Source organism: Papio anubis, chromosome X (genome assembly GCF_008728515.1).
Source record: "Papio anubis isolate 15944 chromosome X, Panubis1.0, whole genome shotgun sequence".
In the NCBI taxonomy this organism is placed as follows: Eukaryota; Metazoa; Chordata; class Mammalia; order Primates; family Cercopithecidae; genus Papio; species Papio anubis.
In genome coordinates this window covers 115,187,668-115,211,003 of record NC_044996.1, presented here as the reverse complement: position 1 = coordinate 115,211,003, position 23,336 = coordinate 115,187,668, and the positions used below count along the sequence as shown (strand labels likewise).

The 23,336-nt window shown below is 43.5% G+C and overlaps 2 protein-coding genes across 3 annotated transcripts; both read left to right on the top strand.

Annotated features, from left to right (window-relative positions):
• The first annotated feature begins 1,976 nt into the window (after positions 1-1,976).
• LOC101020928 (melanoma-associated antigen B4) lies at positions 1,977-5,213 on the top strand. The gene has a single exon (XM_009197367.3). It carries the CDS (start codon positions 3,151-3,153, stop codon positions 4,192-4,194), a length of 1,044 nt encoding a protein of 347 aa, XP_009195631.1. The 5' UTR covers positions 1,977-3,150; the 3' UTR covers positions 4,195-5,213.
• On the top strand, positions 4,750-13,176 carry MAGEB1 (MAGE family member B1). Of its 2 annotated transcripts, none has more exons than XM_003917535.3 (3): positions 4,750-4,821; positions 7,306-7,408; positions 11,568-13,176. In XM_003917535.3, the coding sequence occupies exon 3, from the start codon at positions 11,628-11,630 to the stop codon at positions 12,666-12,668; it is 1,041 nt and encodes a 346-aa protein (XP_003917584.1). In that variant the 5' UTR covers positions 4,750-4,821; positions 7,306-7,408; positions 11,568-11,627; the 3' UTR covers positions 12,669-13,176. The 2 variants fall into 2 exon arrangements, with proteins under 2 accessions (XP_003917584.1, XP_009195629.2); XM_009197365.3 differs by having other exon boundaries at positions 4,766-4,821; positions 7,306-8,280.
• Positions 13,177-23,336: the final 10,160 nt, after the last annotated feature.

The following is a 23,336-nucleotide window of genomic DNA, read 5'->3' as shown; positions in this document are numbered from 1 at the left end:
GCATTGTCTGCAAGATTTATTGTAGGGAAACTGGTCAAGAGTTTTTAGGGATGTGGCATTTCCCAGGAAGTCATTAATTAAGGGACAAGAGCTAAGATAAAGACCTTCATGCCGGGCGCGGTGGCTCAAGCCTGTAATCCCAGCACTTTGGGAGGCCGAGACGGGCGGATCACGAGGTCAGGAGATCGAGACCATCCTGGCTGACACGGTGAAACCCCGTCTCTACTAAAAAATACAAAAAATTAGCCGGGCGAGGTGGTGGGCGCCTGTAGTCCCAGCTACTCGGGAGGCTGAGGCAGGAGAATGGCGGGAACCTGGGGGGCGGAGCTTGCAGTGAGCTGAGATCCGGCCACTGCACTCCAGCCTGGGCGGCAGAGCCAGACTCTGTCTCAAAAAAAAAAAAAAAAAAAAAAAAAAAGACCTTCATATAGGGGGACTGAGCAGAACATGCCAGACAGAGTTCTTAGCCTGAGCATCTCCTCACTTATTCTTCAAGGTTCTCAGGGACCTATGAGTTCCTGCATCTCAGGTCGGTAGAGGGAGGAGTCCCATTCTCTGACACATACCAAGCTGAGGACCCTGAATGAAGAATGAGGGAAGCACTCACCCAAATAGTCTTGACAGCACGGGGCTGAACCTGATTTCTACTCCGGAGTTCTTAAGAAGGTAAAGACCATGATCTGAGGCTGGCTGACTCAGGTCCATAGAGGAAGGATTCCTAATGTGTGCCAGGAGTAAAGTGAGTACCCTGAAGAGTGCACAAACCACCAAACCCCTATGAGTGGGGACTCCACAGAATCCTCTCTATCGTCATCTCTGAGAGATTCAGGCATGAATGTCAGACAGAGGCATCCTCATATCCTCAGTAGTAACAGAGAAGTGAAGGTCTGGTTCTGAGGTGGGCAATCCCAGCTCAGCAAAGGGAAGAATATTAAGCCTTCCTGTGAGTCATATTTAGGATCCTGAGTTAGGACCTGGTAGGACAATCCATCATAAGACCTCAACCTGTCTACCACAGCTGCCACTCTTGGGAGACCACGGTCAGTTGTGGCCAGATAAGGCCACCCTCTTCCTCCTATCAGATCTCAGGGAGGTGCAGGCCTTTTAAACGGAGAGGTCTTCAGGTCAAAAAAGAGGGGAGCCCCAGGATCTGCCAGGAGCCAAATCAAGGAAACCGAGTGAGAACTGAGGGGACTGCTCACCTCCGAATAGAGAGGACAACAGAGTCCACCCCCCTGCATAAATCTTAAATTGCCAGAGCAGCATGTAAGGTTGAGGATTCACCACCACTTTTTTAATTTTTAAAAAATAATTGACCTTCTTTTTTAGAATAGTTTTACGTTCACAGCAAAACTGAGCAGAAAGCACAGAGTCCCATGGGCATCCTGTCCTCCCACAGACACAGCTTCCCTCATATCAATCTCCCAAGCCAGGGTGATACATTTGTTACAATTGAGAATACATGGACACGTCATTATCACCCAATGCCCGATGTCTGTAGTTTAGGATTCATTCCTGATGCTGCACATTCTGTGGGTTTTAATATTTAAAAATGTAACATGACATATGTTTACCACCATAGCATCATCCAGAATTGTTTTACTGCCTTAAAAGTTCTCTGTGCCTGATCTATTTATCTCTCACTCTCCCCAACTCTTGGAAACCACTGAACTTTGTACTGTTTCCATACTTTTGCCTTTTCCAGAATGTCATATAGATGGAATTATGCAATGTATAGACTTTTCAAATTGGCTTCTTTCACTCTGTGATATGTATCTAAGTTTCATCCATGTCTCTTTGTGGCGTGATAGTTCATTCCCTTTTAGTGCTGAATAATACTTTATTCTATTAATTTACCCACTCTCCTTCTGAAGGACATATTGGTTGCTTCCCAATTTGGGCAATTATGAATAAAGCTACTATAAACGTTTGTGTGCAGGTTTTTTTTTTTTTTTTTTTTTTTTTTTGTGGGCATACTGTTTTCAACTCATTTGGCTAAATAACAAGGAGCACACTTGCTGGATCATATGATAAGAGTATGCATAGCTTTGTAAGAAACTTACAAACTGTCTTCCAAAGTGGCTATACCATTTTGCATGTCCACCAGCAATGACAGTGTGCTCCTGTTGCTCCACATCCTCATCCGTATTTGGGGTTATCAGTGTTTTTGATTTTGACCATTCTTATAGGTATGTAGTGGTATCACATTATTGTTTTAATTTGCAAGTCTCTAATGACCTGTGATGTTGACCATCATTTCATGTATGTATTGCCTTCCATATATATTATTTGTTGAGGTGCCTGCTTAGATCTTTTGCCCATTTTTCATAGGGTTGGTCAGTTCTTATTGTTCAGTTTTAAGAAATTTTTGTATGTTTTGGTTAACAGTCCCTTATAAGATATGTCTTTTGAAAATAATTTTTTCCCAACCTGGGAGTTATCTTATTCTCTTTGTGGTATCCTTAGCAGAGCAGAAGTTTTAATTTAGCAAAGTCCAGATTATCAATTTTTTTTTCTTAGATGCCCATCACATTTTATATCAGAACTAGAAAAGGTGAAATTCTTGTTCTGAAGTCGCAGTTATCAGTCAGCAGAAGAGACAGTCCACAACCTTGCATGGAGTCCAGATGAGGGTCTTGAGTGCAAATCTGGGACCTAAAGAGAGAGTACTAAATGCTTCTAGGCAGGGGTGGTGGGTTGAGGGGCCCCTGGACTTCGTTCATTTGGGTCCCAGAAAACTAAAGAGTCAATTTCACAACACCAAGAGAGGGAGGCTCAGGCCCTGCCAAGAGCTGACATGATAATTTTAAAGGTAATCAGAGTGGATCCTCTCCAAGCTTGAACACAGAGATCCCAACTGCAAGGCTTGTTGTCACCCAGTCAGCCCCCAGGCAGGGTTGGCAAGCTGCAGCCTAAGGCACATTGTAACTTCCTCAGCTGAGTTCTCAGGGGACAGAATGACTAAGAACAATAGCCCAGTGAATACTTAGAGCAGTGTTCTCAAGGAATCCTGCAGAGGCGGCTTCTGAAAAGCCAAGGTAGTATCTGCCTGCTGAAGGTGTTCTCAGGATTTCATTCGCTTTTCTCCAGGAACCACATCACCTGCCCTTCTGCCTACACTCCTGCCTGCTGTGCCTAACCACAGCCAGCATGCCTCGGGGTCAGAAGAGTAAGCTTCGTGCCCGTGAGAAACGCCAGCGGACCCGTGCTCAGACCCAGGATCTCAAGGTTGGTCAGGCTACTGCAGCAGAGAAAGAAGAGTCTCCTTCCTCTTCCTCATCTGTTTTGGGGGATACTCCCTCCAGCTCCCTTGCTTTGGGCATTCCCCAGAAGCCTCAGAGAGAGCCACGCACCACCCCTGCTGCTGCAGCTATGTCAGGCACTGGACCTGATGAAGGTGAAGAGAGCCAAGATGAGGAAAATGCAAGTTCCTCCCAGGCCTCAACATCCACTGAGAGATCACTCAAAGATCCTCTAACCAGGAAGACAAAGATGTTGGTGCAGTTCCTGCTGTACAAGTATAAAATGAAAGAGCCCACTACAAAGGCAGAAATGCTGAAGATCATCAGCAAAAAGTACAAGGAGCACTTCCCTGAGATCTTCAGGAAAGTCTCTCAGCGCACAGAGCTGGTCTTTGGCCTTGCCTTGAAGGAGGTCAACCCCACCACTCACTCCTACATCCTTGTCAGCATGCTAGGCCCCACCAATGATGGAAACCAGAGCGGTGCCTGGAGCCTTCCGAGAAACGGGCTTCTGATGCCTCTACTGAGTGTGATCTTCTTAAACGGCAACTGTGCTGGTGAAGAGGAAATCTGGGAATTCCTGAATATGTTGGGGATCTATGATGGAAAGAGGCACCTTATCTTTGGGGAACCCCGAAAGCTCATCACCCAAGATCTGGTGCAGGAAAAATATCTGGAATACCAACAGGTGCCCAACAGTGATCCCCCACGCTATCAATTCCTGTGGGGTCCAAGAGCTTATGCAGAAACCAGCAAGATGAAAGTCCTGGAGTTTTTGGCCAAGGTGAATGACACCACCCCCAATAACTTCCCACTCCTTTATGAAGAGGCTTTGAGAGATGAAGAAGAGAGAACCGGAGCCCGGCCCAGAGTTGCAGCCAGGCGTGGCACTACGGCCGTGACTAGTACGTATTCCAGGGCCACATCCAGCAGCTCTTCCCACCCCATGTGAGATCTAAGGCAAATTGTTCATTTTGTGGTTGAAAGACCTGTTGCTTTCTCTGTTCCTGTGATGCATGAATAACTTGTTGATTTATCTCTTTGTTGTATTTTCTAGTGATGTTTCTTAAAATAGAAAGTTTATTTAGATTCAGAATATAAGTTTAGAAATGGCATGCATCACACACTTATTGCTGTTTATCAGGTTGGTTTAGTAATAAGAATTTTGTTTTTGAAATACAAATAGAAAATCCTGAAATCATTTTTGCGATACAGAGCAAAATAACATGGCATGGGAGTAAGGTTATCCTTAGAAATTTATAATAACTTCACAGTAAAATAGGTAGAATCTGAAGATAGAATGAGAAGAAAAGTAAAAGTTGCTTTATTCATGGTTTGTCTTACTCCGTTCAGTCTTTTTTTGTTCATAAATTTAAAAGTTACATACCTGGTTTGCTTAGATTATTCAAGAATGTGGAGGCCTGGGCCAAGGTCAATGACAGTGTCCCCATTGTCTTCCCTCCATTCAGAGAAGACTTGGAGAGATGAGGGAGAGAGAGCCAGAGATAGTGTTGCAACTGGGTCTGGCATGTTTCAGTGTGGTGTCCAGCAGTGTCTCCCACTCCTTGTGAAGTCTGAGGTATATTCTTTACTTTTGATTAAGAAAACGCTTAACCTTCTAATTAATGGAGGGCCAAAGGGGAGTTGGTGGGAACACTATATATAACATATTTGTATGTAAAATGATTTATCTTTTCTTTTTCCTGCTTTTCAGTGTTCTTTTTTTAAATTGTAGATTTATTTAGTTTCAGAATCTAAGTTTGTGAAAGGCATGAATCACTCATTTATTAAAATATAACAGGTTGAAGAGCGAGAATTTTTGCATTATGTAAAACAATTTAAAAATCTTGTAAGTCTTTTCCTGTGATCTAGAACAAGATAATATGGAATTGGAATATGAAATTTGTGAAAAGGAAATTACCTTGCAATAAAGTTGGTGGGACCATGAAGTAGAGAAAAAAAAAAGTAAAATGTGGTCAATTCTTGCTTTGTTTTGTTCTTTTTAGTTTTTCTTTGTAAAACTGAAGTATATGTACCCGGATTGGCTTAGCTTTTTCAGGAATGTGGGGGAAATTAAATAGCAATACATTTGACTTCCTGGTCACTTACACTTTAATCGTCCAAATATTAATTGAGCAGCTGTTCTTTGGAGGGCTCCTGGCTAGTACCGGATAAACTAAAAAACCAAAAAACAAACAAACAACAAAAAACCCCCAATCCCTGCCCATAGAATTTTAGAATCCAACAGCAGCTATCATATAATGAAGGTGATGAGATACTCCCTAAGACCTAAAAACAGGTGAAAAGAGGGGATAAGAAAGAAGGTGGGGGTGTTTCCAGCAGTGGAATCTAGTGTAAATGTCCTAAGCAAGGTAATTGAGACTTTGGGAAACCGACCATACTGCAATAGGAGGTAATTTTATGTCCCGGCCTAGTGCCTAGATGGGGTGCACTGAGCAGGGGTCACACACTCAAATGGTGGATCTCAGACTCCAGAGATGGAGACTGGAATGAAAAATTGCCTTTAACAGTTACCTTGAGATTGCGGAAAAACCAGAGGGAATCTTTGCCTAGAAGCAGGGATTGAAAGTGGCCGGTGCTCTTGCCCCAGTGCAAGTGAAGTGAATCCAGTACACAAACTGGGTGTTTTATGCACGTAGTCCCCAGAGTGTTTCTGAGAAATAAAGGTGATACTCCTTTAAGACTGGAAACTCATAAGCCACTGGGCTAACACTCTGCTATCAGCTGGGCAGCCAGAACCCATTCCATTAAAACGAATTTTTTTCCTTTCATGTGTTTTTGCAAATTCTAAGGGAGATCTAGATTTTTGATGGTGGTAAAATGAATGAAAATAAGTGGTTTGGATGAAAGGCCAGAGTTGATCTTTGAACCAAACCCTAGAAGGTTTGAGTTGCTTTCAGATGAGAAAGACAACTCCACACTCAAAATATGATTTCATACGGAAAAGTTATTTAGAGTTTCTTTGTAAGTTGCGTTTTGGACTGATTTGTTGTTCCATGTGTTAGAAAGTTGTATATTCTTTGTTATCTCTTGGACTTGAAAAAAATCAGCAGGGTGGATGATTTCTTCTGTACTTGAAATAATCACAGTAATAACAAGCATTGTTTAAAGTCTCAATGCACACCAGGGCTTTGCACACTTTGACCACATTCCACCAGTCTTACAAGACAAGGCTTATCAAGCCCATTTCACAGATGCAGAGCCCGAGGCTCATAGAGTTTGGTAATGTGCCCAAGTTCACACAGCTAGTAAGTGATAAGGCTGGAACTAGACTGCTGGTCTGAATTCCTCTAGAGTTCACACTGTTCCACTCCTCCCAAACTGAAGCTTACTGTGAATTGCTTAATTCATTTTCTTCTACAACCCCAAAGTGTGTCTCAGGTAGGAAAGAAGAGGTCTCTGTACCCCAAACACTGGATTGAAATACATAACCAGAGCAAGAATAATACCACAATAATTGGCAGACGTGAGTTACAGAGAAAAAGAAACAATACTCGGTGACAATATGATCACCGACAGAAGCAAAATTAGATAGCTTCGAAAGATCAAAAGATTACAAAAATCATCTGGCTGCACCTTTTCTGTAGAAAGTAAATCTTTTAGAACTACCCTTTGGTTGGTGAAGTGAAGAAATAGATCAGCATGTTTTTTTCCCTTAGAGCACAACATCTGTCTGAGGCTCTCCACCTTCCGTTTCAGTTTCCTAGTGTCACATCACTTCTGGGACAGGGACCTCTTCTCTGCAAGGTTTGCAAAGAGGAAACTGGTCAAATTTTTGCAGGGATGTGACACTTCCCTGGAAGAGTTTGATCAAGAAACAGAAGCCAACATGAGAACACTCATGAATGAATAGTGGGGAGAAACCACTCCAAAATGTAAGGGTTCATCCAGCCCCTCAGGAGAGTGAACTCAGTTCAGTAGACAGAGGAGTCCCAGGTTCTGATACATGTAAAGGCAAGGAGCATAAAAGAAGATTGATGGAAGGACCCAGCCAAAACTGTGGGGTTCTATGGAGTCCTTTCCTTACTATCTGTTATTGCAGGTTGCAAAAGGACTGTGATCATGAGGATCATCCAGAATTCCAACTCGAAATTCTCAGAAAACAGGACCTTGATGTGAGAGGAGCAGGTTCAGGTAAACAAAGGGTAAGTTACAGGTTTGCTCACTTGTCAAGGTGAGGACTGAATGTGAACTAAGGATAGCACCCACACGGCCTCACAAAGTCCCCTCTGCTGTCAGCCCTAGGAAGCCTTGGCGGAGATGGCAGGCTGATTTCTGCCTGGAAAGTCTCAGGGACATGACTGGTTCCGTCTAATTGGGGCAGCCTCAGTTTTACAGAAGGAAGAGGCCGAGACCCTAACAAGAATCAACGTAGGACTCTTAAGTGTTAAGAGGGGACTCCATCAGCAGACGAGTCCCCAGAATTCATCCCCTGTTTTGAGGCATCACACACAGCTATCGGCCTAAGACGCCTCTCATTTCCGCCTGGAAGGTCTCAGGGAGGATGGGGAGCATGGGGCCGGAAGGGAGTCACTTCAGTTCTGCCCGGAGAGGAAACCAGAGTCAGATGAGGACTCTGACAGCTGATGAGAAGACCTCTCCCCAAAAAGGGACTTTCACAGAGCCCTGCCGCTGCTGTCAGACCTGTGAGGCCCAGGCAGGGATGGCCTGTGTGGCTCGCTAAGATTACCACCTTGGGGGCTGAGGGAGGTGGGGGTATTGTTTGGAAGCTGGCGGATTTGGGTCAGAAGGCGGAGTCATCCCAGGCTGCTAGATGAGCAGGGGTGAGGACCCCTAGTGGGGACGTAGGAAGCAGCAACGCTAGAACAGTTACGTCCGGTAGCGTTCTACCCCTTCCGTCAGCCCTGAGGCCACGGGCTGCCGGATGTGGCTCATCCTGACTTCCGCTTTGAAGGCGAGGACGCGAGCGCGGGAGCGAGCGAGCGTAAGGGCGCAGGGTCTGCCTGGCGGATTTGGGTCAAGAGGTGGAAGTTGTCCCAGGCTGCTAGATACTAAGGTGAGGAACCCTAGTGGGGACGAAGGGACCAGTGATGCTAGAACAGTGTCCTAGCGTCCTGCCTCTGTCGTCAGTCCTCAGAGACTCTTGCCGTCAGCCCTCAGAGGCCCTGGGCTGCCGGATGTGGCTCATCCTCACTTCCGCTGTGAAGGCGAGGACCCGAGCGAGCGTAAGGGGTGCCGCGTCCGGTCAGCCGAGGGTGAATTCTCAGGACTGGTTGGGAGTCAAGGTGAGGACCCTGAGTGTAAATTGAAGAGACCACACCCACCCGTAACAAAGAGGGCCCCACTAAGTCCCGCTTCTCCATTTGGTCCTGGGAGGCCTCAGGTAACCGGATGGGTAGCACCCTGACTGTCTCTTCAGTGACTCAGGGAGATGAGGGCTTTGGCCTAAGTCTTACAGACTCAGGTCAATAGAGGGAGGAGTCCTAAACCCTACTAGGAATCAGGGACAAAGTCCTGTGTGACAACTGAGGGAGTCACAGACTCCAGAACAGTGGGGTCCAAAAGCCCCGCTCCTGGGCTGCGCGTGGTGACTCACGCCTGTAATCCCAGCACTTTGGGAGGCCGAGGCGGGTGGATCACGAGGTCAGGAGATCAAGACCATCCTGGCTAACATGGTGAAACTCCGTCTCTACTAAAAATACAAAAAATTATTGGGGCATGGTGGCGGGTGCCTGTAGTCCCAGCTACTTGGGAGGCTGAGGCAGGAGAATGGCGTGAACCTGGTAGGCGGAGCTTGCAGTGAGCTGAGATTGCGCCACTGCACCCCAGCCTGGGCGACAGAGCCAGACTCCGTCTCAAAAAAAAAAAAAAAAAAAAGTCCCGCTCCTGCTGTCGGCACGCACGGGCCCCAGTCAGCCATGGTGGGATGTGGCCCACTATGACTGTAAACTTAGGTCCAAGGAGTATGAGAACTTTTGTCTACAGGGCATGGTCTCAGGACCAGTCCATGGGTGGAGTCCCAGAAAGAGTGACGAGTGTAGGTGGAGACACTGAGTGAGGAAATGGCGGCTACTCAATACACAAGTGAGACAGCTGCGCCTGATGCTGTCCCTGGGAATCCCAGGCCAGAGCTGGCAGGCTCAAGTACTCCCTGGCTTCTGCCTTCGTGGTCTTAGGGAGAGGAGGGCCTTGGTTTAAGACCTTGCTGCCCCAGTTCAGTAGAGAGATAGGAGTCATATGCCAAGACAGGTGTTAAGGTACAGTTTCTGTATGAGGAATGAGGTAACCATGTAGTCCAGAACAGGCAGGAACACACAGTCTTACCTTGGCGTTCATTCCTGAGAAGCCAGGGTTAGAACTCTCAAGTTGAGATGCCCCTCATTTCCTTCAGGGGCTGTTTCAGGTACATAATGGCTTTGGTTTAACATGAAAGCCCTTATTTAGTACAGGGAGGAGGCCCAGTTCCTAAAAGATGGTGATACTGAGGGAGTGTGAGGGGATCCCCTCCAAGAAAGAGGTAACACACAAAGAGCCCTATCCCCACTGAGACCTGGGAGATCCAGGTATGGTGATATGATGAGTCTCACTCACTTCTTCCTAGAGCATCTCAGGGAAGTGAGGAACTTCATCAAAGGGGGCAGCCTTATGTTAGCAGCTAGAGGATTCCCGGGTAATTCCAGGAGTCAAGAAGAAGACCCTGAGAACTGGGGGGACCACTTATCCCATAACAGTGAAAGAAACACGGAATTCCTTCCTGATTTTCATCCTTGGGAGATGATGGACAGTTGTAGCCAGATGGGAAAAGTTTCACTTCTTCCTCAAGGAGTTGGGAGTGGGGGGCTTTGTATGACTGGATAGGCGTTAGATCAAGACAGAGAAGACACTGAAGGAGGAATGAGATGAGCATTGACCTAGAGAGTGGGGCTTCACCAAGTTCCACCCCCTCTCAGCTCTGGGAAACCCCAGGCAGAAGTAACCAGATGTGTCATCCCCTCAAGACTAGCCCTGGGTACTCAGAGAGGTGAAGGCTTTTGTTTGAGGTTGGAAGAATCAAGCGGGCTTAGAGAGGAGCTCAGACTTTGCTTGAGTGAAGACTAAAGAGAACGACGACCCCAGAACAGTGGAGCCCCATAGAGGACGGGATGACTGGATGTGATTCAGACTTTCTTTCATCTTGGGACTCTGAGGCAATGAGAATCTTAATCTGATGTAAAGGGCCTCAGGTCAGTAGAGAGAGGATTTCCAGGTTGTGCCAGGACTCATAGAGAGGACTTGAGGGAACTCCCACCTCATCAGTGGGGATCCCTCAGAGTCACTCTGTATGTCATCCCTAGGAAGCCCTGAGCATAAATGTCAGAAGTGCCCCTAAATTCCTCTTCAGGAATAACGGAAATGAAGGTCTTAGTCGGATGGGTTAGCAGGAGGGGTAGGAGGCATTTTAGGTCCGCCCAGGAGTCAAACTGGAGACCTTGAGTGAGGACCATGAGTGGGACTACACATCGCAGGGCTTCAACCTGCCAGCCACAGCTTTGAGCCTCTGGAGAATTTGGGCGATGTGACCAGATACAGCCACCCTCATTTCCTCTATTGGGTCTCAGGCAGATGTAGGCCTTACTATGAGTAAAGGTCCTCAGGTGTAGAGAGAACAGAGCCCTAGGCTCTTCTGGGAGTGAAAGTATGGATGTGGACTGAAGGTACCATTCCCCCAAGCCCCCAACCACCATCCCAAATAGAGGAAAAACAACGATGTTAGTCCTGTCTCTGCACTTAGCTCTCAAAGGCCTTCGCCAAGAGTTGCCAGGCTGAGACTTCTTTATTTCATTGCATTAGGTCTAAGGGAGGTGACAGCTTTGGTCTGAAGATGCAGCACCAGTTAGCAGAAGAGAGGTTCCCAGACCTTAGATATAGATGAGATGAGGACTCTGAATGAAGATTGAGGTCCAACTAGCTCAGGACAGAGAGTTCCACAGAACTGTCAGCACTGCCACCCCGCCCAGCCCCCGGCAAGGATGGTGGGCTGAAGCAGTGCCTCATTTTTCTTTGGTGGATTCCAGAGAGCTTTGAAGTGTCAGCTTCAGAGCAGCACAGGAAGGAGGTCCCAGCCCCTTCCAAGAGTAGATATGAAGATCCTGTATATAAATTGAGAGGGCCCTTGAACACAGAGGTAGTCTACACTGCCAACCTCTGCTGTCACCCAGTCAGTCCCAGGCAGGATTGGCAACAAGAGCCTAGTGGGTTCTTAGAGCAGTGTCCTCAAAAAAACCAGCAGAAATGGCTCTCTAAAAGCCAAGGTGTTACCTCCCTACTGCAAGTGCTCACAGAATCTCATTCTCTCTCCTTCAGGCCCCACATCTCCTGCCCTTCTGCCCACACTCCTGCCTATTTTGCCTGACCACAGCCATCATGCCTCGGGGTCATAAGAGTAAGCTCCGTGCTCGGGAGAAACGCCGCAAGGCACGAGAGGAGACCCAGGGTCTCAAGGCTGCTGAGGCCACTGCAGCAGAGAAAGAGGAGTGCCCCCCCTCTCCTGTTTTGGGGGATACTCCCGCAAGCTCCCCTGCTGCTAGCATCCCCCAGAAGCCTCAGGGAGCTTCACCCACCACCACTGCTGCTGCGGCTGTGTCATGCACCGAATCTGATGAAGGTGCCAAAAGCCAAGGTGAGGAAAATGCAAGTTCCTCCCAGGGCACAACATCCACTGAGAAGTCAGTCAAAGATCCTGTAGCCTGGGAAGCAGGAATGCTGATGCATTTCATGCTACATAAGTATAAAATGAGAGAGCCCATTATGAAGGCAGATATGCTGAAGTTTGTTGATGAAAAGTACAAGGATCACTTCCCTGAGATCCTCAGTAGAGCCTCTCACCGCTTGGAGCTGGTCTTTGGCCTTGATTTGAAGGAAGACAACCCTAGTGGCCACACCTACACCCTCGTCAGCAAGCTAAACCTCACCAATGATGGAAACCTGAGCAATGATTGGGACTTTCCCAGGAATGGGCTTCTGATGCCTCTCCTGGGTGTGATCTTCTTAAATGGCAACTCTGCCACCGAGGAAGAGATCTGGAAATTCATGAATATGTTGGGAGCCTATGATGGAGAGGAGCACGTAATCTATGGGGAACCCCGGAAGTTCATCACCCAAGATCTGGTGAAGGAAAAATATCTGAAGTACAAGCGGGTGCCCAACAGTCATCCCCCACGCTATCAATTCCTGTGGGGTCCAAGAGCCTACACTGAAACCACCAAGATGAAAGTCCTCGAGTTTCTGGCCAAGGTGAATGGTACCACTCCCCGTGACTTCCCATCCCATTATGAAGAGGCTTTGAGAGATGAGGAAGAGAGAGCCCGAGTCCGATCCAGTGTTAGAGCCAGGCGTCGCACTACTGCCGCAGCTTTTAGAGGGCGTTCTAGAGCCGCATTCAGCAACTCCTCCCAACCCATGTGAGAATTAAGGCAGATTGTTCACTTTGTTTTTGTGGCAAGATGCCAACCTTTTAAAGTAGAAGCCAAGATAGGGGTAGAGAGATCATAACATATATCTTGTTTGTGTTCCTGTTAAACATTAGTATCTTTCAAGTGTTTTTCTTTTAATAGAACGTTTATTTAGAGTTAGGATCTATGTATATGAGCGACATGGATCACACATTTATTGGTGCCGCCAGCTTTAAGCATAAGAGTTTTGGTATTCTGTAATACATTTTTGAAATCCTTGAATCTTTTTTGGGTTCAAGAAGAAGAAAGTATAGCTTTAGAATAGAGATTTTCTCAGAAATGTGTGAAAGAACCTCACACAACGTAATTGGAGTCTTAAAATAGAGGAAGAGTTAGCAAAGCATGTCAAGTTTTTGTTTTCTGCATTCATTCACTTTTGTTTTTGTAAAATCCAAAGATACATACCTGGTTGTCTTTAACCTTTTCAAGAATGCAGATAAAATAAGTTGTAATAAATTATATTCTTTGTTCAGTGGCTCATTTATTCTCACCATAAATTGAGCATTTGCTCCTTGTAAGGCTCTGTGATAGTAGTGATTGTACTAAGTTAGAGAAGACCCTTCCCCTGCACACAGATTTTTAGTCTAAGGAGTTATTATTTAAGGAAGGTGGTGAGAGACACTCTAACATGTACAGATTTTTTTTAAATAAAAAATTACTCCCTAGAAAAAGAAGTGAGGATGGTGGGAGAAGGTTCAGACAAGAGCAGTCAAGTGTTAATTTCCTTAGCCAAGGCACTTTGTGGTGTGGGACAATGCAAGTCCTTCATTGGGAGGTCATTTTAAGTTAGCTCCACAGTGAACTGGTTGAGGTGATAATCATAAGAAGGTGCCACACCCTCAGATCATGAGCCTTAAAGTTGAGAGATTAAGCTTGGAAAGGGAAACTGCCCTTAACAGTTACTTTGGGATTGTGGGTAAAGCAGAGAGAACCTGCGTCTAGGGTAGGAGTTGAAGAATACAGTGCTCTCATCCCAGGGCAGTCAAACACAGGGCACAAACTAGTTGTTTTATGCACGTTGTCTCCAGAGAGGGTTTGAGAAATAAAGGTTACACTTCCTTGAGGTGAGATGCCAAGAAACCACTAAGCTAACACTCTTTTCCCTGAGCTTGTGCAGCCAGAGCCTACTCCATTAATTAGGTCTTCTTGTGTATAATTTGGCAAAACTCCAAGGTAGGGCTAGATCTCATTGGTGATGAAATAAGTGAAAATAAGAATTTTTTGTAGGAAGGGAATCTCAGAGGGAGGGGAGTTGTTGGTCCTTGACATAAACTCTATAAGCTTTGAGTTGAATTCTGATGAAGTCCCTGCTCCCGTATTAAATAACATACTCTCCCATGGGGAGAATTTACGTAGCGTTACTTGCTTAGCAGCATTTTGACTTATTTGGTTGTTTTTTAGAGTACTGCATGTTCTCTGACAATTCCTGGACAAAACAAAAATTTTCCAGAGATGAGAGCAGTTTTCTTGGTATGAACATAATCATAGTAATAACTGCCATTCATTAAAGAGCCAATATTTGCCAGTCACTTTGCCAGATGCCTTACATACATTTCATGTGTTCCACAATCCTACAAGATGGGGCTTATCAAATTAGGAGATGAAAAACTTGCAACATCCTCAAGTTCACACGGCTGGTAAGTGACAGGGCTGGGACAAAACCCCCAGTCTGAATGTTTCCAGAGCCCTCACTGTCCTGCTTCTCGCAATCTGAGGCCAAACTGTCTCTTAATTCTCACTCTTCCACAATATCTCTCAAATGATAACAAGTGCCCTGTGGCCAAAGTACTAAAAGCAGGCCTTTCAGTGAAAGGAAAGGCAAAATGAGAAACAGAGTTTTGAACTGTGGGGTTCATTGCCCTGGGGTTCTCCCGCCTCTAGCCCACAGGTTCCTCTAGAGCTGACTCTGCTCTGGGCCCAGCACATAAGTCTAGTCCAGTGCTTTCCCACATTACAGTGCCCTTCCCCGGGGTCTTCCTCAGTGTGCCCCCCTGTCCAAACTGGAACTGACCTGCTGGTCAGCCTCACTGTGTCTTTCTCTGCAGCCTGCACCTGCTCCCAGAGGAACAGCCCAGACTCACTTGCACTTTCCCTAACACAGAGGGTTCTAACTGCTTGGAGGTCCCACCCCTCACCACAGATGCCCTTTGACAGCAACAGCCCCTTTCGTGTAATTGTTCACTTCAAATAGTGAAGCCTAGACACCTCTTCATGTCTCTGGATGCTGCCACCACACTGTCAAAGTGTTTTCAAATCTACTAGTGAGAAGAGTTTGATTTAGCACAGAATCTACTGTTTCTTGATTTATAACCCTGAGGCTAGAAAAGAGGCTTTTTAAAACCACCCTGATATTTGCAGTAGGATTTTAATAGAGTATTTTATTTGAGACAGGCCACTGAACACATACACCAATGAGTGAATTTACCTAGGTGGTCAACATCCAAAGCTTGCCTCTTAAGTGGTAGATAAGGAAAGACAGAGGAAATCACTGTGTAAGCAAACATCTACTGTGGCTAAATCCCTGAAAATCTTTCTTCAAGTCCTTCTCAGAGGTGGAAAATGGTTCCTTGGCAGACATGCCAACTTTGAATAAAAAGAGAAAATAACTTACTATCCTTCAGTTTACTCTTATCTTTATCTGCCCCAGAGGAAAATATTGGTTTTTCAGTGTGCTTCATTGTACCTGTTCAGGTGTTTGGGAATGTTAAGTAGGTGGTGGGTAGCTATGATTTGACCAGGCACCAAAGGTAGGAGAAAATTCTCAGCCTACTAAAATTACGCAGGTTATTATAAAGAGTCGTGTAGAAACGTGCTATTGATCGACAAAGGACAAATCCTCCTTGTAGAAATTTCCAGGATCATTTTGAAAATTAGACATGACCTTGTGTTTGAAAACATCTGTCACATAGTAGACACTAGAAAAATGTTGCAAATTTCAAGGCAAATTTGGCCTTCTTACAAACTCCTCTAAGAAATGAAGAGGGTTATTGTCCTAACCAATTATAACAGTTGCTCTTCATTGAACATCTACTGTGTACTGGTTTATGGGAGAGATGGCAAGTGTTTATCTATATGATGTCTTGCTCTCTTTCCTGGGCTCATGGAGAGACTACATTCCCAGTCTACTCATAGTTAAAAAGGGTCATGTATTTAACCCTTGCCACTGAAATATGAGTAAAAGCATGTTTGTCATCTCTAGGTCAAGGCACTGAGATCCAGTCGGCCACCTCCATGCTTTCTCTTCCATTCAACAGCAAACATGGAGAACCCACGTTGAGGTGTGGAGCCACATAATAGAAACAACCTGGTTCTCTAGGTCACTGCCAACCCACTTCAGGTTTTATGTGCACAAAAAAGAGAAATATTTGTTGTGTTAACCCATTCATATTTCAGGGTTTTTGTTGTTGTTGTTGTTGCATCAGATAGCAGTTACTTTATTTGAGTAATATACACAACTACTATTTCTATTGTCAGGCTTATTAAAAATATTTTAATCGTAAAGCTAGTGGTAGTATGCATATTCTTGTTGGAAAAAATTTTAATACCAATAAATCACAATCTCACAACTTTCCTCTAAAATTCAGCCCCCTTTTCAAAAGTAGCCACAATTAATAATTTGATGTGTGTCGTTTTAAAGCCCACTCAAAGCTTTTTAATACATAGATATGCCATGAAAATATATTGAGTTTTTAACATACATAGGTAACAATGTATATATTGTTGCGCCATTTGCTCTTTTTATTTAATGAAGTGAATGCACAATCTCTTTTTTTTGAGATGGAGTCTCACTCTGTTGTCCAGGCTGGACTGCAGTGGTGCAGTCTCCACTCACTGCAACCTCCGCCTCCCGGGTTCAAGCGATTCTTCTGCCTCGGCCTCCCGGGTAGCTGGGATTACAGGCACACGCTACCATGCCCGGCTAATTTTTGTATTTTTAGTAGAGACGGGATTTCACCATACTGGCCAGGTTGGTTTTGAACTCCTGACCTTGTGATCCTCCCGCCTCTGCCTCCCAAAGTGCTGGGATTACAGGCATGAGCCACCACACCCGGCCAAATGCAGAATCTTTTTATGACAGCAGGTATAGATCCTCCTCACTTTTTAAGCTAATTTCTAGAATTCTAAAGTGTACATGTGCCTCAATTAACCATTCTCCTTCTGATAGACACATAAGTTGCTTCCCATTTGTTGTTATGATGAATAGAACCAAAATTAATACCTTTGAAGATGAATTTTGGAGTAAATATGCATGGTTCCTTATAGGAAAGACGTAGTGAAGCAGAAGTAGGGTTAAAGTGGAGAAGGTGTGATGATTGCAAAATTTTATAAATATTGCTAAAATTTCATCAAAAATGCTCTATTGACTCACATTACCACAAACTAAAGTATGTAGATACCCTGCACCCTTATTTGCATATTATTTTATCAATCTTAAATTTTGGTTAAACTTTGGGGTAAAAATATTATCTCACTGTAATCTTAATTTGTTTCCTTGTTTTCTAATTTGGTTGAGCAGAAAATTCACTTAATTCCTTTCCCCTATAAAGGAAGATTTCTGCAGTGATGTCTTGAGTACCAGAATCCCTTTGGTCATGCCTTGAAATTCTGAAATGTTGATAACACATTTCCCTTTACTTTGAGAGGAAAAGATTTGGTCCGAATGACCAGGTGCCAGGAAGTGGTTCCAGACAAGTCACCTTCAGTTTGTGAGGAGCATCTGGAGGATTCAGGGGGAGAGCAACTTTCAGAGTCCATTAGAGAGACCACATGCTAAACTAAGCCCACAGAACCCAAGGCAGCTGGCAGTCAGGGGTTTGGATCTAGAGTACAGCATAAGGTAGAGAAGGAACCAGAAGGAGAGAGGGCAGAGAGTCTGATGGAGGGCCTGAACAACTTCCATGAACTGATTTGGGAAATCTCTGAATAATCGTTACCAGCCTGAAATTGTAGGGTGATCTGAGTGGGCAGATCTATTGAATGAAAGGATCAGAGGCAGCCTGGTTGCCTGGGTCACCTGATGGCAGAAAGCCTCTGCCAACCCATATCAGGTTTTATCTGCATGGACACCTCACGATCCCTTAGAATTCTCCCCTACTTACTATCTAGCTCCCCTTTGTCACTCAGCAATTCTAGTGATGGATTTTGAGAGAGTTATATGTCTTGACTACCCTGAGGGTCCGATACACCCTTGCCAGAGTGCCAGAGCTCACTGGTATCTTCATGCCTATTTGAGGCAGGTATTTCTTTCCCTTTGGAGAGTGGATCCTCTCCACCGAGGCTAGGGCTATGTGAATAGGTAGGGTTAGTTGAAGATGACAGATATTCACTAGTGATGTGACAGCAGTTGAGGTAGGCTCGGCGTATCAGTGTAGCAGTGAAAGAGGGTATGCAACTGCAAGGAGGGGGAGATTGGAGAGGAGATTGATGCTAAGTACTGCAAGTTATACTACAGATAAAAGGCTGGGTATGGACATGTCTCCTAAAACAATCCAGATGATGCCCTCAACTCTGACTGCTTCCCATAGTCTCAGAGTTCTTGGCACACCAGAGAGTAGGTGCCTGCTGGCTGTATTTGCTGGCCTATGTTGCCACCAGATACTGTAGACATTGCCCAAGGTGTAGACATTTGCAGAGTGAATGGTGAGCTGATGGAGATGGCACACTACCTTTTTTAAATGATGGTGGCTGATAGAGATGTGTGGAATCCAATGCAGAAAGCATCACATACCATCCTGTTGCTGGGATATGCACCTTCAAGGTGAGAATGTGAAAGCTTGGGAGGGAGACATTCATAATCACACTCTCAGTAATAGATTCCATGGAGGCAGAACACCCTACCACGGGGTAGGCTCCACATTTTGGTACTGTGATTTATTCAGTTTTGGTGCTTTGATTCATTCATTTATTCATTAAACATTTATTGAACATATACTGAGAGAAACCCTACATAAACAAAAGAAAAGGAAATGGCAAGGCACTTGATTTAGGCTGTGGGTGTGAGGATGGTGAAGAGGAGTCACATTTGAGTTTTGGAAAGTTAGGGACTATGTGAAAGGGCGAGGGACAGTCTATAATGACTGAATCCTGAAGGTTGGATAACTAGGTAAAAGTTTCCCTTAGCTGAGATTGAGGATAAAGGAGGAGGAAGAGTTGGTGGTGATTTGCGTTAGGAGTAGAAGTGAGTAACGGTGTGGCAGATGAGGTCAGTGTGGGCCCTATGGATGGTAATGTTCTGATGGTTATCCAAGTGATGTTCAATGGAAAGTAGAAAATGTGAAGTTGGCTATCAGGACAGAAGCAAGATCAGATTTGGCTGTCAGAAGAGGTCATGTGAGGCCATAGGTTGAGGTAAAATCAAGTGTTTTGCATATAGTGGCCCAAATTCTATAAAATCTCTTCTGCCACAAATACATTCTGCTTCTGCACAGGCACCTATCTGTGTGGATTTCGTTCTGCCCAATACACTGTATCCCAATTTTGCTGCTTAGCTCTCCAGCACTGCAGAAATGTGGCCACCTACCTCTGCATGCCCAGCCTACCTTGCCATCCCTTCTCTTGTTTTCAAACCCCTCATTGCCCACCCCACTCCCACCTGGACACACACAAACACATTCTGTCCTCCTATCCACTCATGTCTTTTCTATTTTCAGCACAGGACTGGCTGCCCTCTCTTCAACCCACCATCCTCATTAGTAACTTGCACAGGCCTTGCCTTCGTGCTGACCCCAATCCCTGTCTCCACTCCCTTTCTAGCACTGTTTCAAATTCTCCTATGGGAAAGAGACCTCTGCTACTCCCTTTAGGACAGTGGGATTTCTTGTCACCCATGTCTCTTTCTTTTGAAAGTCTTCTCAGTTCACATCCATGCATGCAATCCCTCAGCAAGCGCAGTGAGCTTGGCTGCCTTTGCTTTCATCTGTCGTTTCTGCTCCCCAGCATGGCATACAATGGCCTTGACTGATGCTCACATGGCTCAGTCTCAACCAAATCTATTACAGATGTGCAGCTGAATTCCCTATAGTATCACAAGTCAGAGGGGTTCTTATATGAGTTCCTGCTTCAAGGAACAGAGAAGGATAATTTGTGTCTGGAGTTCACAGTATTATCTCTAGTCAGACTGCTTTCACACTTTCAATGATGTGGGTTTCTTTTTTGTTTGTTTGTTTGGTTGTTTTTTTTAATGCCTGGTATGTGTATGGGCTCATCTTATCACCAGGGCTTCAGGTACTAAGAGGAAAAAGCTGGCCCTACCCATTGGTACTCAATACTCAGACACAAGAAACAAGAGTGTAATTCTGCTTCTCACTTCCCACCCCTTGGGCTATCGTCATTATTATAATTATTCTTCAACATATGTTAACACCACCATATAGTGCCATTATTTTTACTTTAAAACAGTGTCTTTTAAAGACATTATATATATGGCATATATATAGCATCTTGTTACCCTTTCCAGTGCTCTTTATTCCTTTGTATAGATCCAGATTTCTGTCTGATGCCATTTTCCTTCTTCCTGGAGACCTGCTTCAATGTTTCTTGTAGTGGACATCTGTTGGTGATAAATCCTTTCAGGTTTTGTATTTTTGAAAAATCTTTTATTTCACCTTTGTTTCCGAAAGATAGATTCACCTGATAGAGAATTCTAGGCTGACAGGTACTTTTTGTTTCTTTCAGTACTTTACTAACCACCAGAAGATAGGCATTAACACTACTGTCTTCTATCTTAGATCGTTTTTGAAGGGAAATCTGCTGCTATCTTTATCATTGATCCTCTGGAGGTAAAGTGTCTTTTATTAATATCCTCTGTTTACTTTTAAGAGTTTCTCTTTGTTAGTGGCTTTAGGCAATTTGATTACAATGTGCCTTACTGTTGTTTTCTTCATGTTTCTTGTGTTAGGGGATTCTTTTAGCATCTTGGATCTGTGGGTTTATAGTTCTCATGCCATTTGAGTTAAAATATAGAGCTAGTTTCTTTTGTTTCCCGTCTCCCAGAGATTGCTGTGGTTCCTTACTGGATGTCCAATGTCTTAAAAGCACTTCCCTCCACTTTTTTTTTTTTTAAAGCATATATTCCCTGTTCTTCTTGTAGTTGTTGTTCCCAATAGGAGGGTAAAACTGGTCCCTGTTACTCCATCTTGGTAGGAAGCAGAAGTTTTTCTAAAGTAACTTTTTTTCTTCAGCATATCTCAACGTCTTTAACAAGATAAAGTACATTGTTAAACTTTACAAGTGAAGTATGTGTGCTGGGCATGGGGAAGGTGCGATATTCAAAATGATATTCTGACGATTTATCAACTTAATTTAATAATTATTGCCTTGATTATGTCTTTTTTAAAAAATTCATATTGCCATCTCAGCAGTTCAGGCCCTTGTTGTATAAACTACTATAGTGTTTTTCCTCCAAGTTTTTATATTTCCAGTATGTCTCCCTCTAATCCATCACAACAGATGGCAAGCAGAAGGAAGGCTAACGTCACTAAATTGGAGACTGGCTATGACACACACATTGAATTAACAACTTGAGGCTCCCAGGGCGTGGATACCGAAGGAACTTGCCAGAGCAGAGCTCAGTGGCTTACCGTGTTTACTTACTTCCGGTCCAAATGGCCTCTCCTATCGACCCATTCCTCAATCTGTAAAATGTCTGTCAAGTTCAAAAGGTGGAAGGGAACAACTAGGTCTTGTACTCTTTTGATTTTGCTGTTTTTCTTTTCCTGTTCTACCTTGCTGAACTGTTGGTCAAGCCCTTGGGATAAAACTAAAACAAAAATGTAAAAAGTACAATTTCACTCCAGTTTTCTGCCAAAATTATCTTGTCCGTTAATGTCTCACATAACAACATACTGGGTCAAATAAGTTTTTATTCTATAGAGTTAGAAAATTATTTCTTTTTAAAGTTGAATATTTGCATGTCCTTTCTAACTAAGACTTCTCTCTTAAAAGATTACCAAGCTATTCAAATGTGCAAGATGGAATGAATTTGGATAATCTGTATTGAGAATTTCTGATGTTCTTTTTGAACAATTTTTAAAAATTGATAAGCAAATGACACATCTCATGATGTAGTATAAAAGAAAATATATGTTAAGCAGTTTTTTACTCAAATTAATTTCCACATGAACATTGTTTGTTCGGAAAATCTATACTGAGTACTCACTATATGCCTTCTCCATGTCTCTGTAAAATATATATTTTATAAAAGTGTACAGTTTTAATTGATGCATAGCCTTTTTTCCTACTGAGATTCCTTCATATTTTGAGAATAAGGTCTGGGTATATGGTATACAATACTGTGACCAAAAATTACATGTGGTTATTAAGCACTTGAAATGTGGCTCCTCTGAACTGAAATGTGCTATAAGTATAAAACACACTTCAGATTTCAAAGACTTCATACAAAATTAAATAATAGAAAAGATCTAAAACATATTTTAAAAACCTGATATCTTAAGTCTACATAAAATATATGATTAAAAATATTTTCACCTGCTTCTCCTTTTTAATGTGCCTTTTAGAAAGTATAAGATTAAAAATATAGCATGTATTAAATTTCTTTTGGGTAGTTCTGGTCTGGATATTGATTATTCAGCAAATTTTTGGGCAGTTTTTTCTCAAAGAATGAGAGAGAAGACAGTAATTCTTGTCAGTGTTATTCATAATTATTAGGACATTTCTACCACTAATAAGCAGTAAGTCAATAGATAAGTGAATTCTTTCTAGGTCTGCCTCATTAGCACAGAAGGATGAGGAGGCTGGGTGATTTGGATAATTGCTAAGTCTCCCTCTGACTCTAATTCTGTATAATCTAAGTAGTTAAATAACGTCATAAATTGTAAGGTCCAAGACATGGGCAACTTACTATGTGTGAATGAATTAATTAAGAAAGCAAAGAATAAAAATATTAATTGTCAATGAATATTTTTAAATGTTAATTTCACGTATTTGTTAGTAAAGTAAATACTGTTTATTGTACATAAAATAGAGAAGATTTTAAAAATAATAGCATCTAACACTAGTGAAAGGATAGAGTGAGACTTTTACTATATATAAAGAGCTTTAAAAAGATCTTTAACATTTTTCCAAGCAATTTCACTTCTAGAAATTTCGCTTAAGTTAACAACCAGAGATACACACAGAACTTAGTATATGATGATGTTCATTCTAGCCAAGCATGAACCAAAGCCAAGGCCAAGGGAAAATCATGGCAAGCAGGTAACTGCTGGTGACAGGCAGGTCTGTGGAAATATGTAAATCACTCCTTTGGTGACAGAAATAACGAGGGGACACATTGAGAAGGCCATGATTTCTGCGTTGGCAGGAAATGTAACTGTTGCTGTAATTTGTATTTAAATGTAGATGTGGCTCCATTTTCTAGTGATAGAGTGGTGATATCAGGGAAATTTTAGATTGCATGTATAAAGAAATACATTTGCATCAACATATTTATCGATAGATAGATAGATAGATAGATAGATAAATAGTTTTATTTACTGAATGGAATACACTGTGATGGAGTCAATTACTGGTCCCAGTTCTTTACCCCTCCCTATATCTTTATTCTTGTCACAGCCTCATCATGAGCAGATTGTACTTTCCCAATTATTATCTTTGGGCTCAGCCG

Coding starts and splice junctions, on each gene's coding strand:
- LOC101020928 (XM_009197367.3), top strand. CDS start 3,151: ATGCCTCGGGGTCAGAAGAGTAAGCTTCGTGCCCGTGAGAAACGCCAG.
- MAGEB1 (XM_009197365.3), top strand. CDS start 8,149: ATGTGGCTCATCCTGACTTCCGCTTTGAAGGCGAGGACGCGAGCGCGG. Junction 8,281..11,567: donor CCAGGCTGCTAGATACTAAG/GTGAGGAACCCT, acceptor TCTCTCCTTCAG/GCCCCACATCTCCTGCCCTT.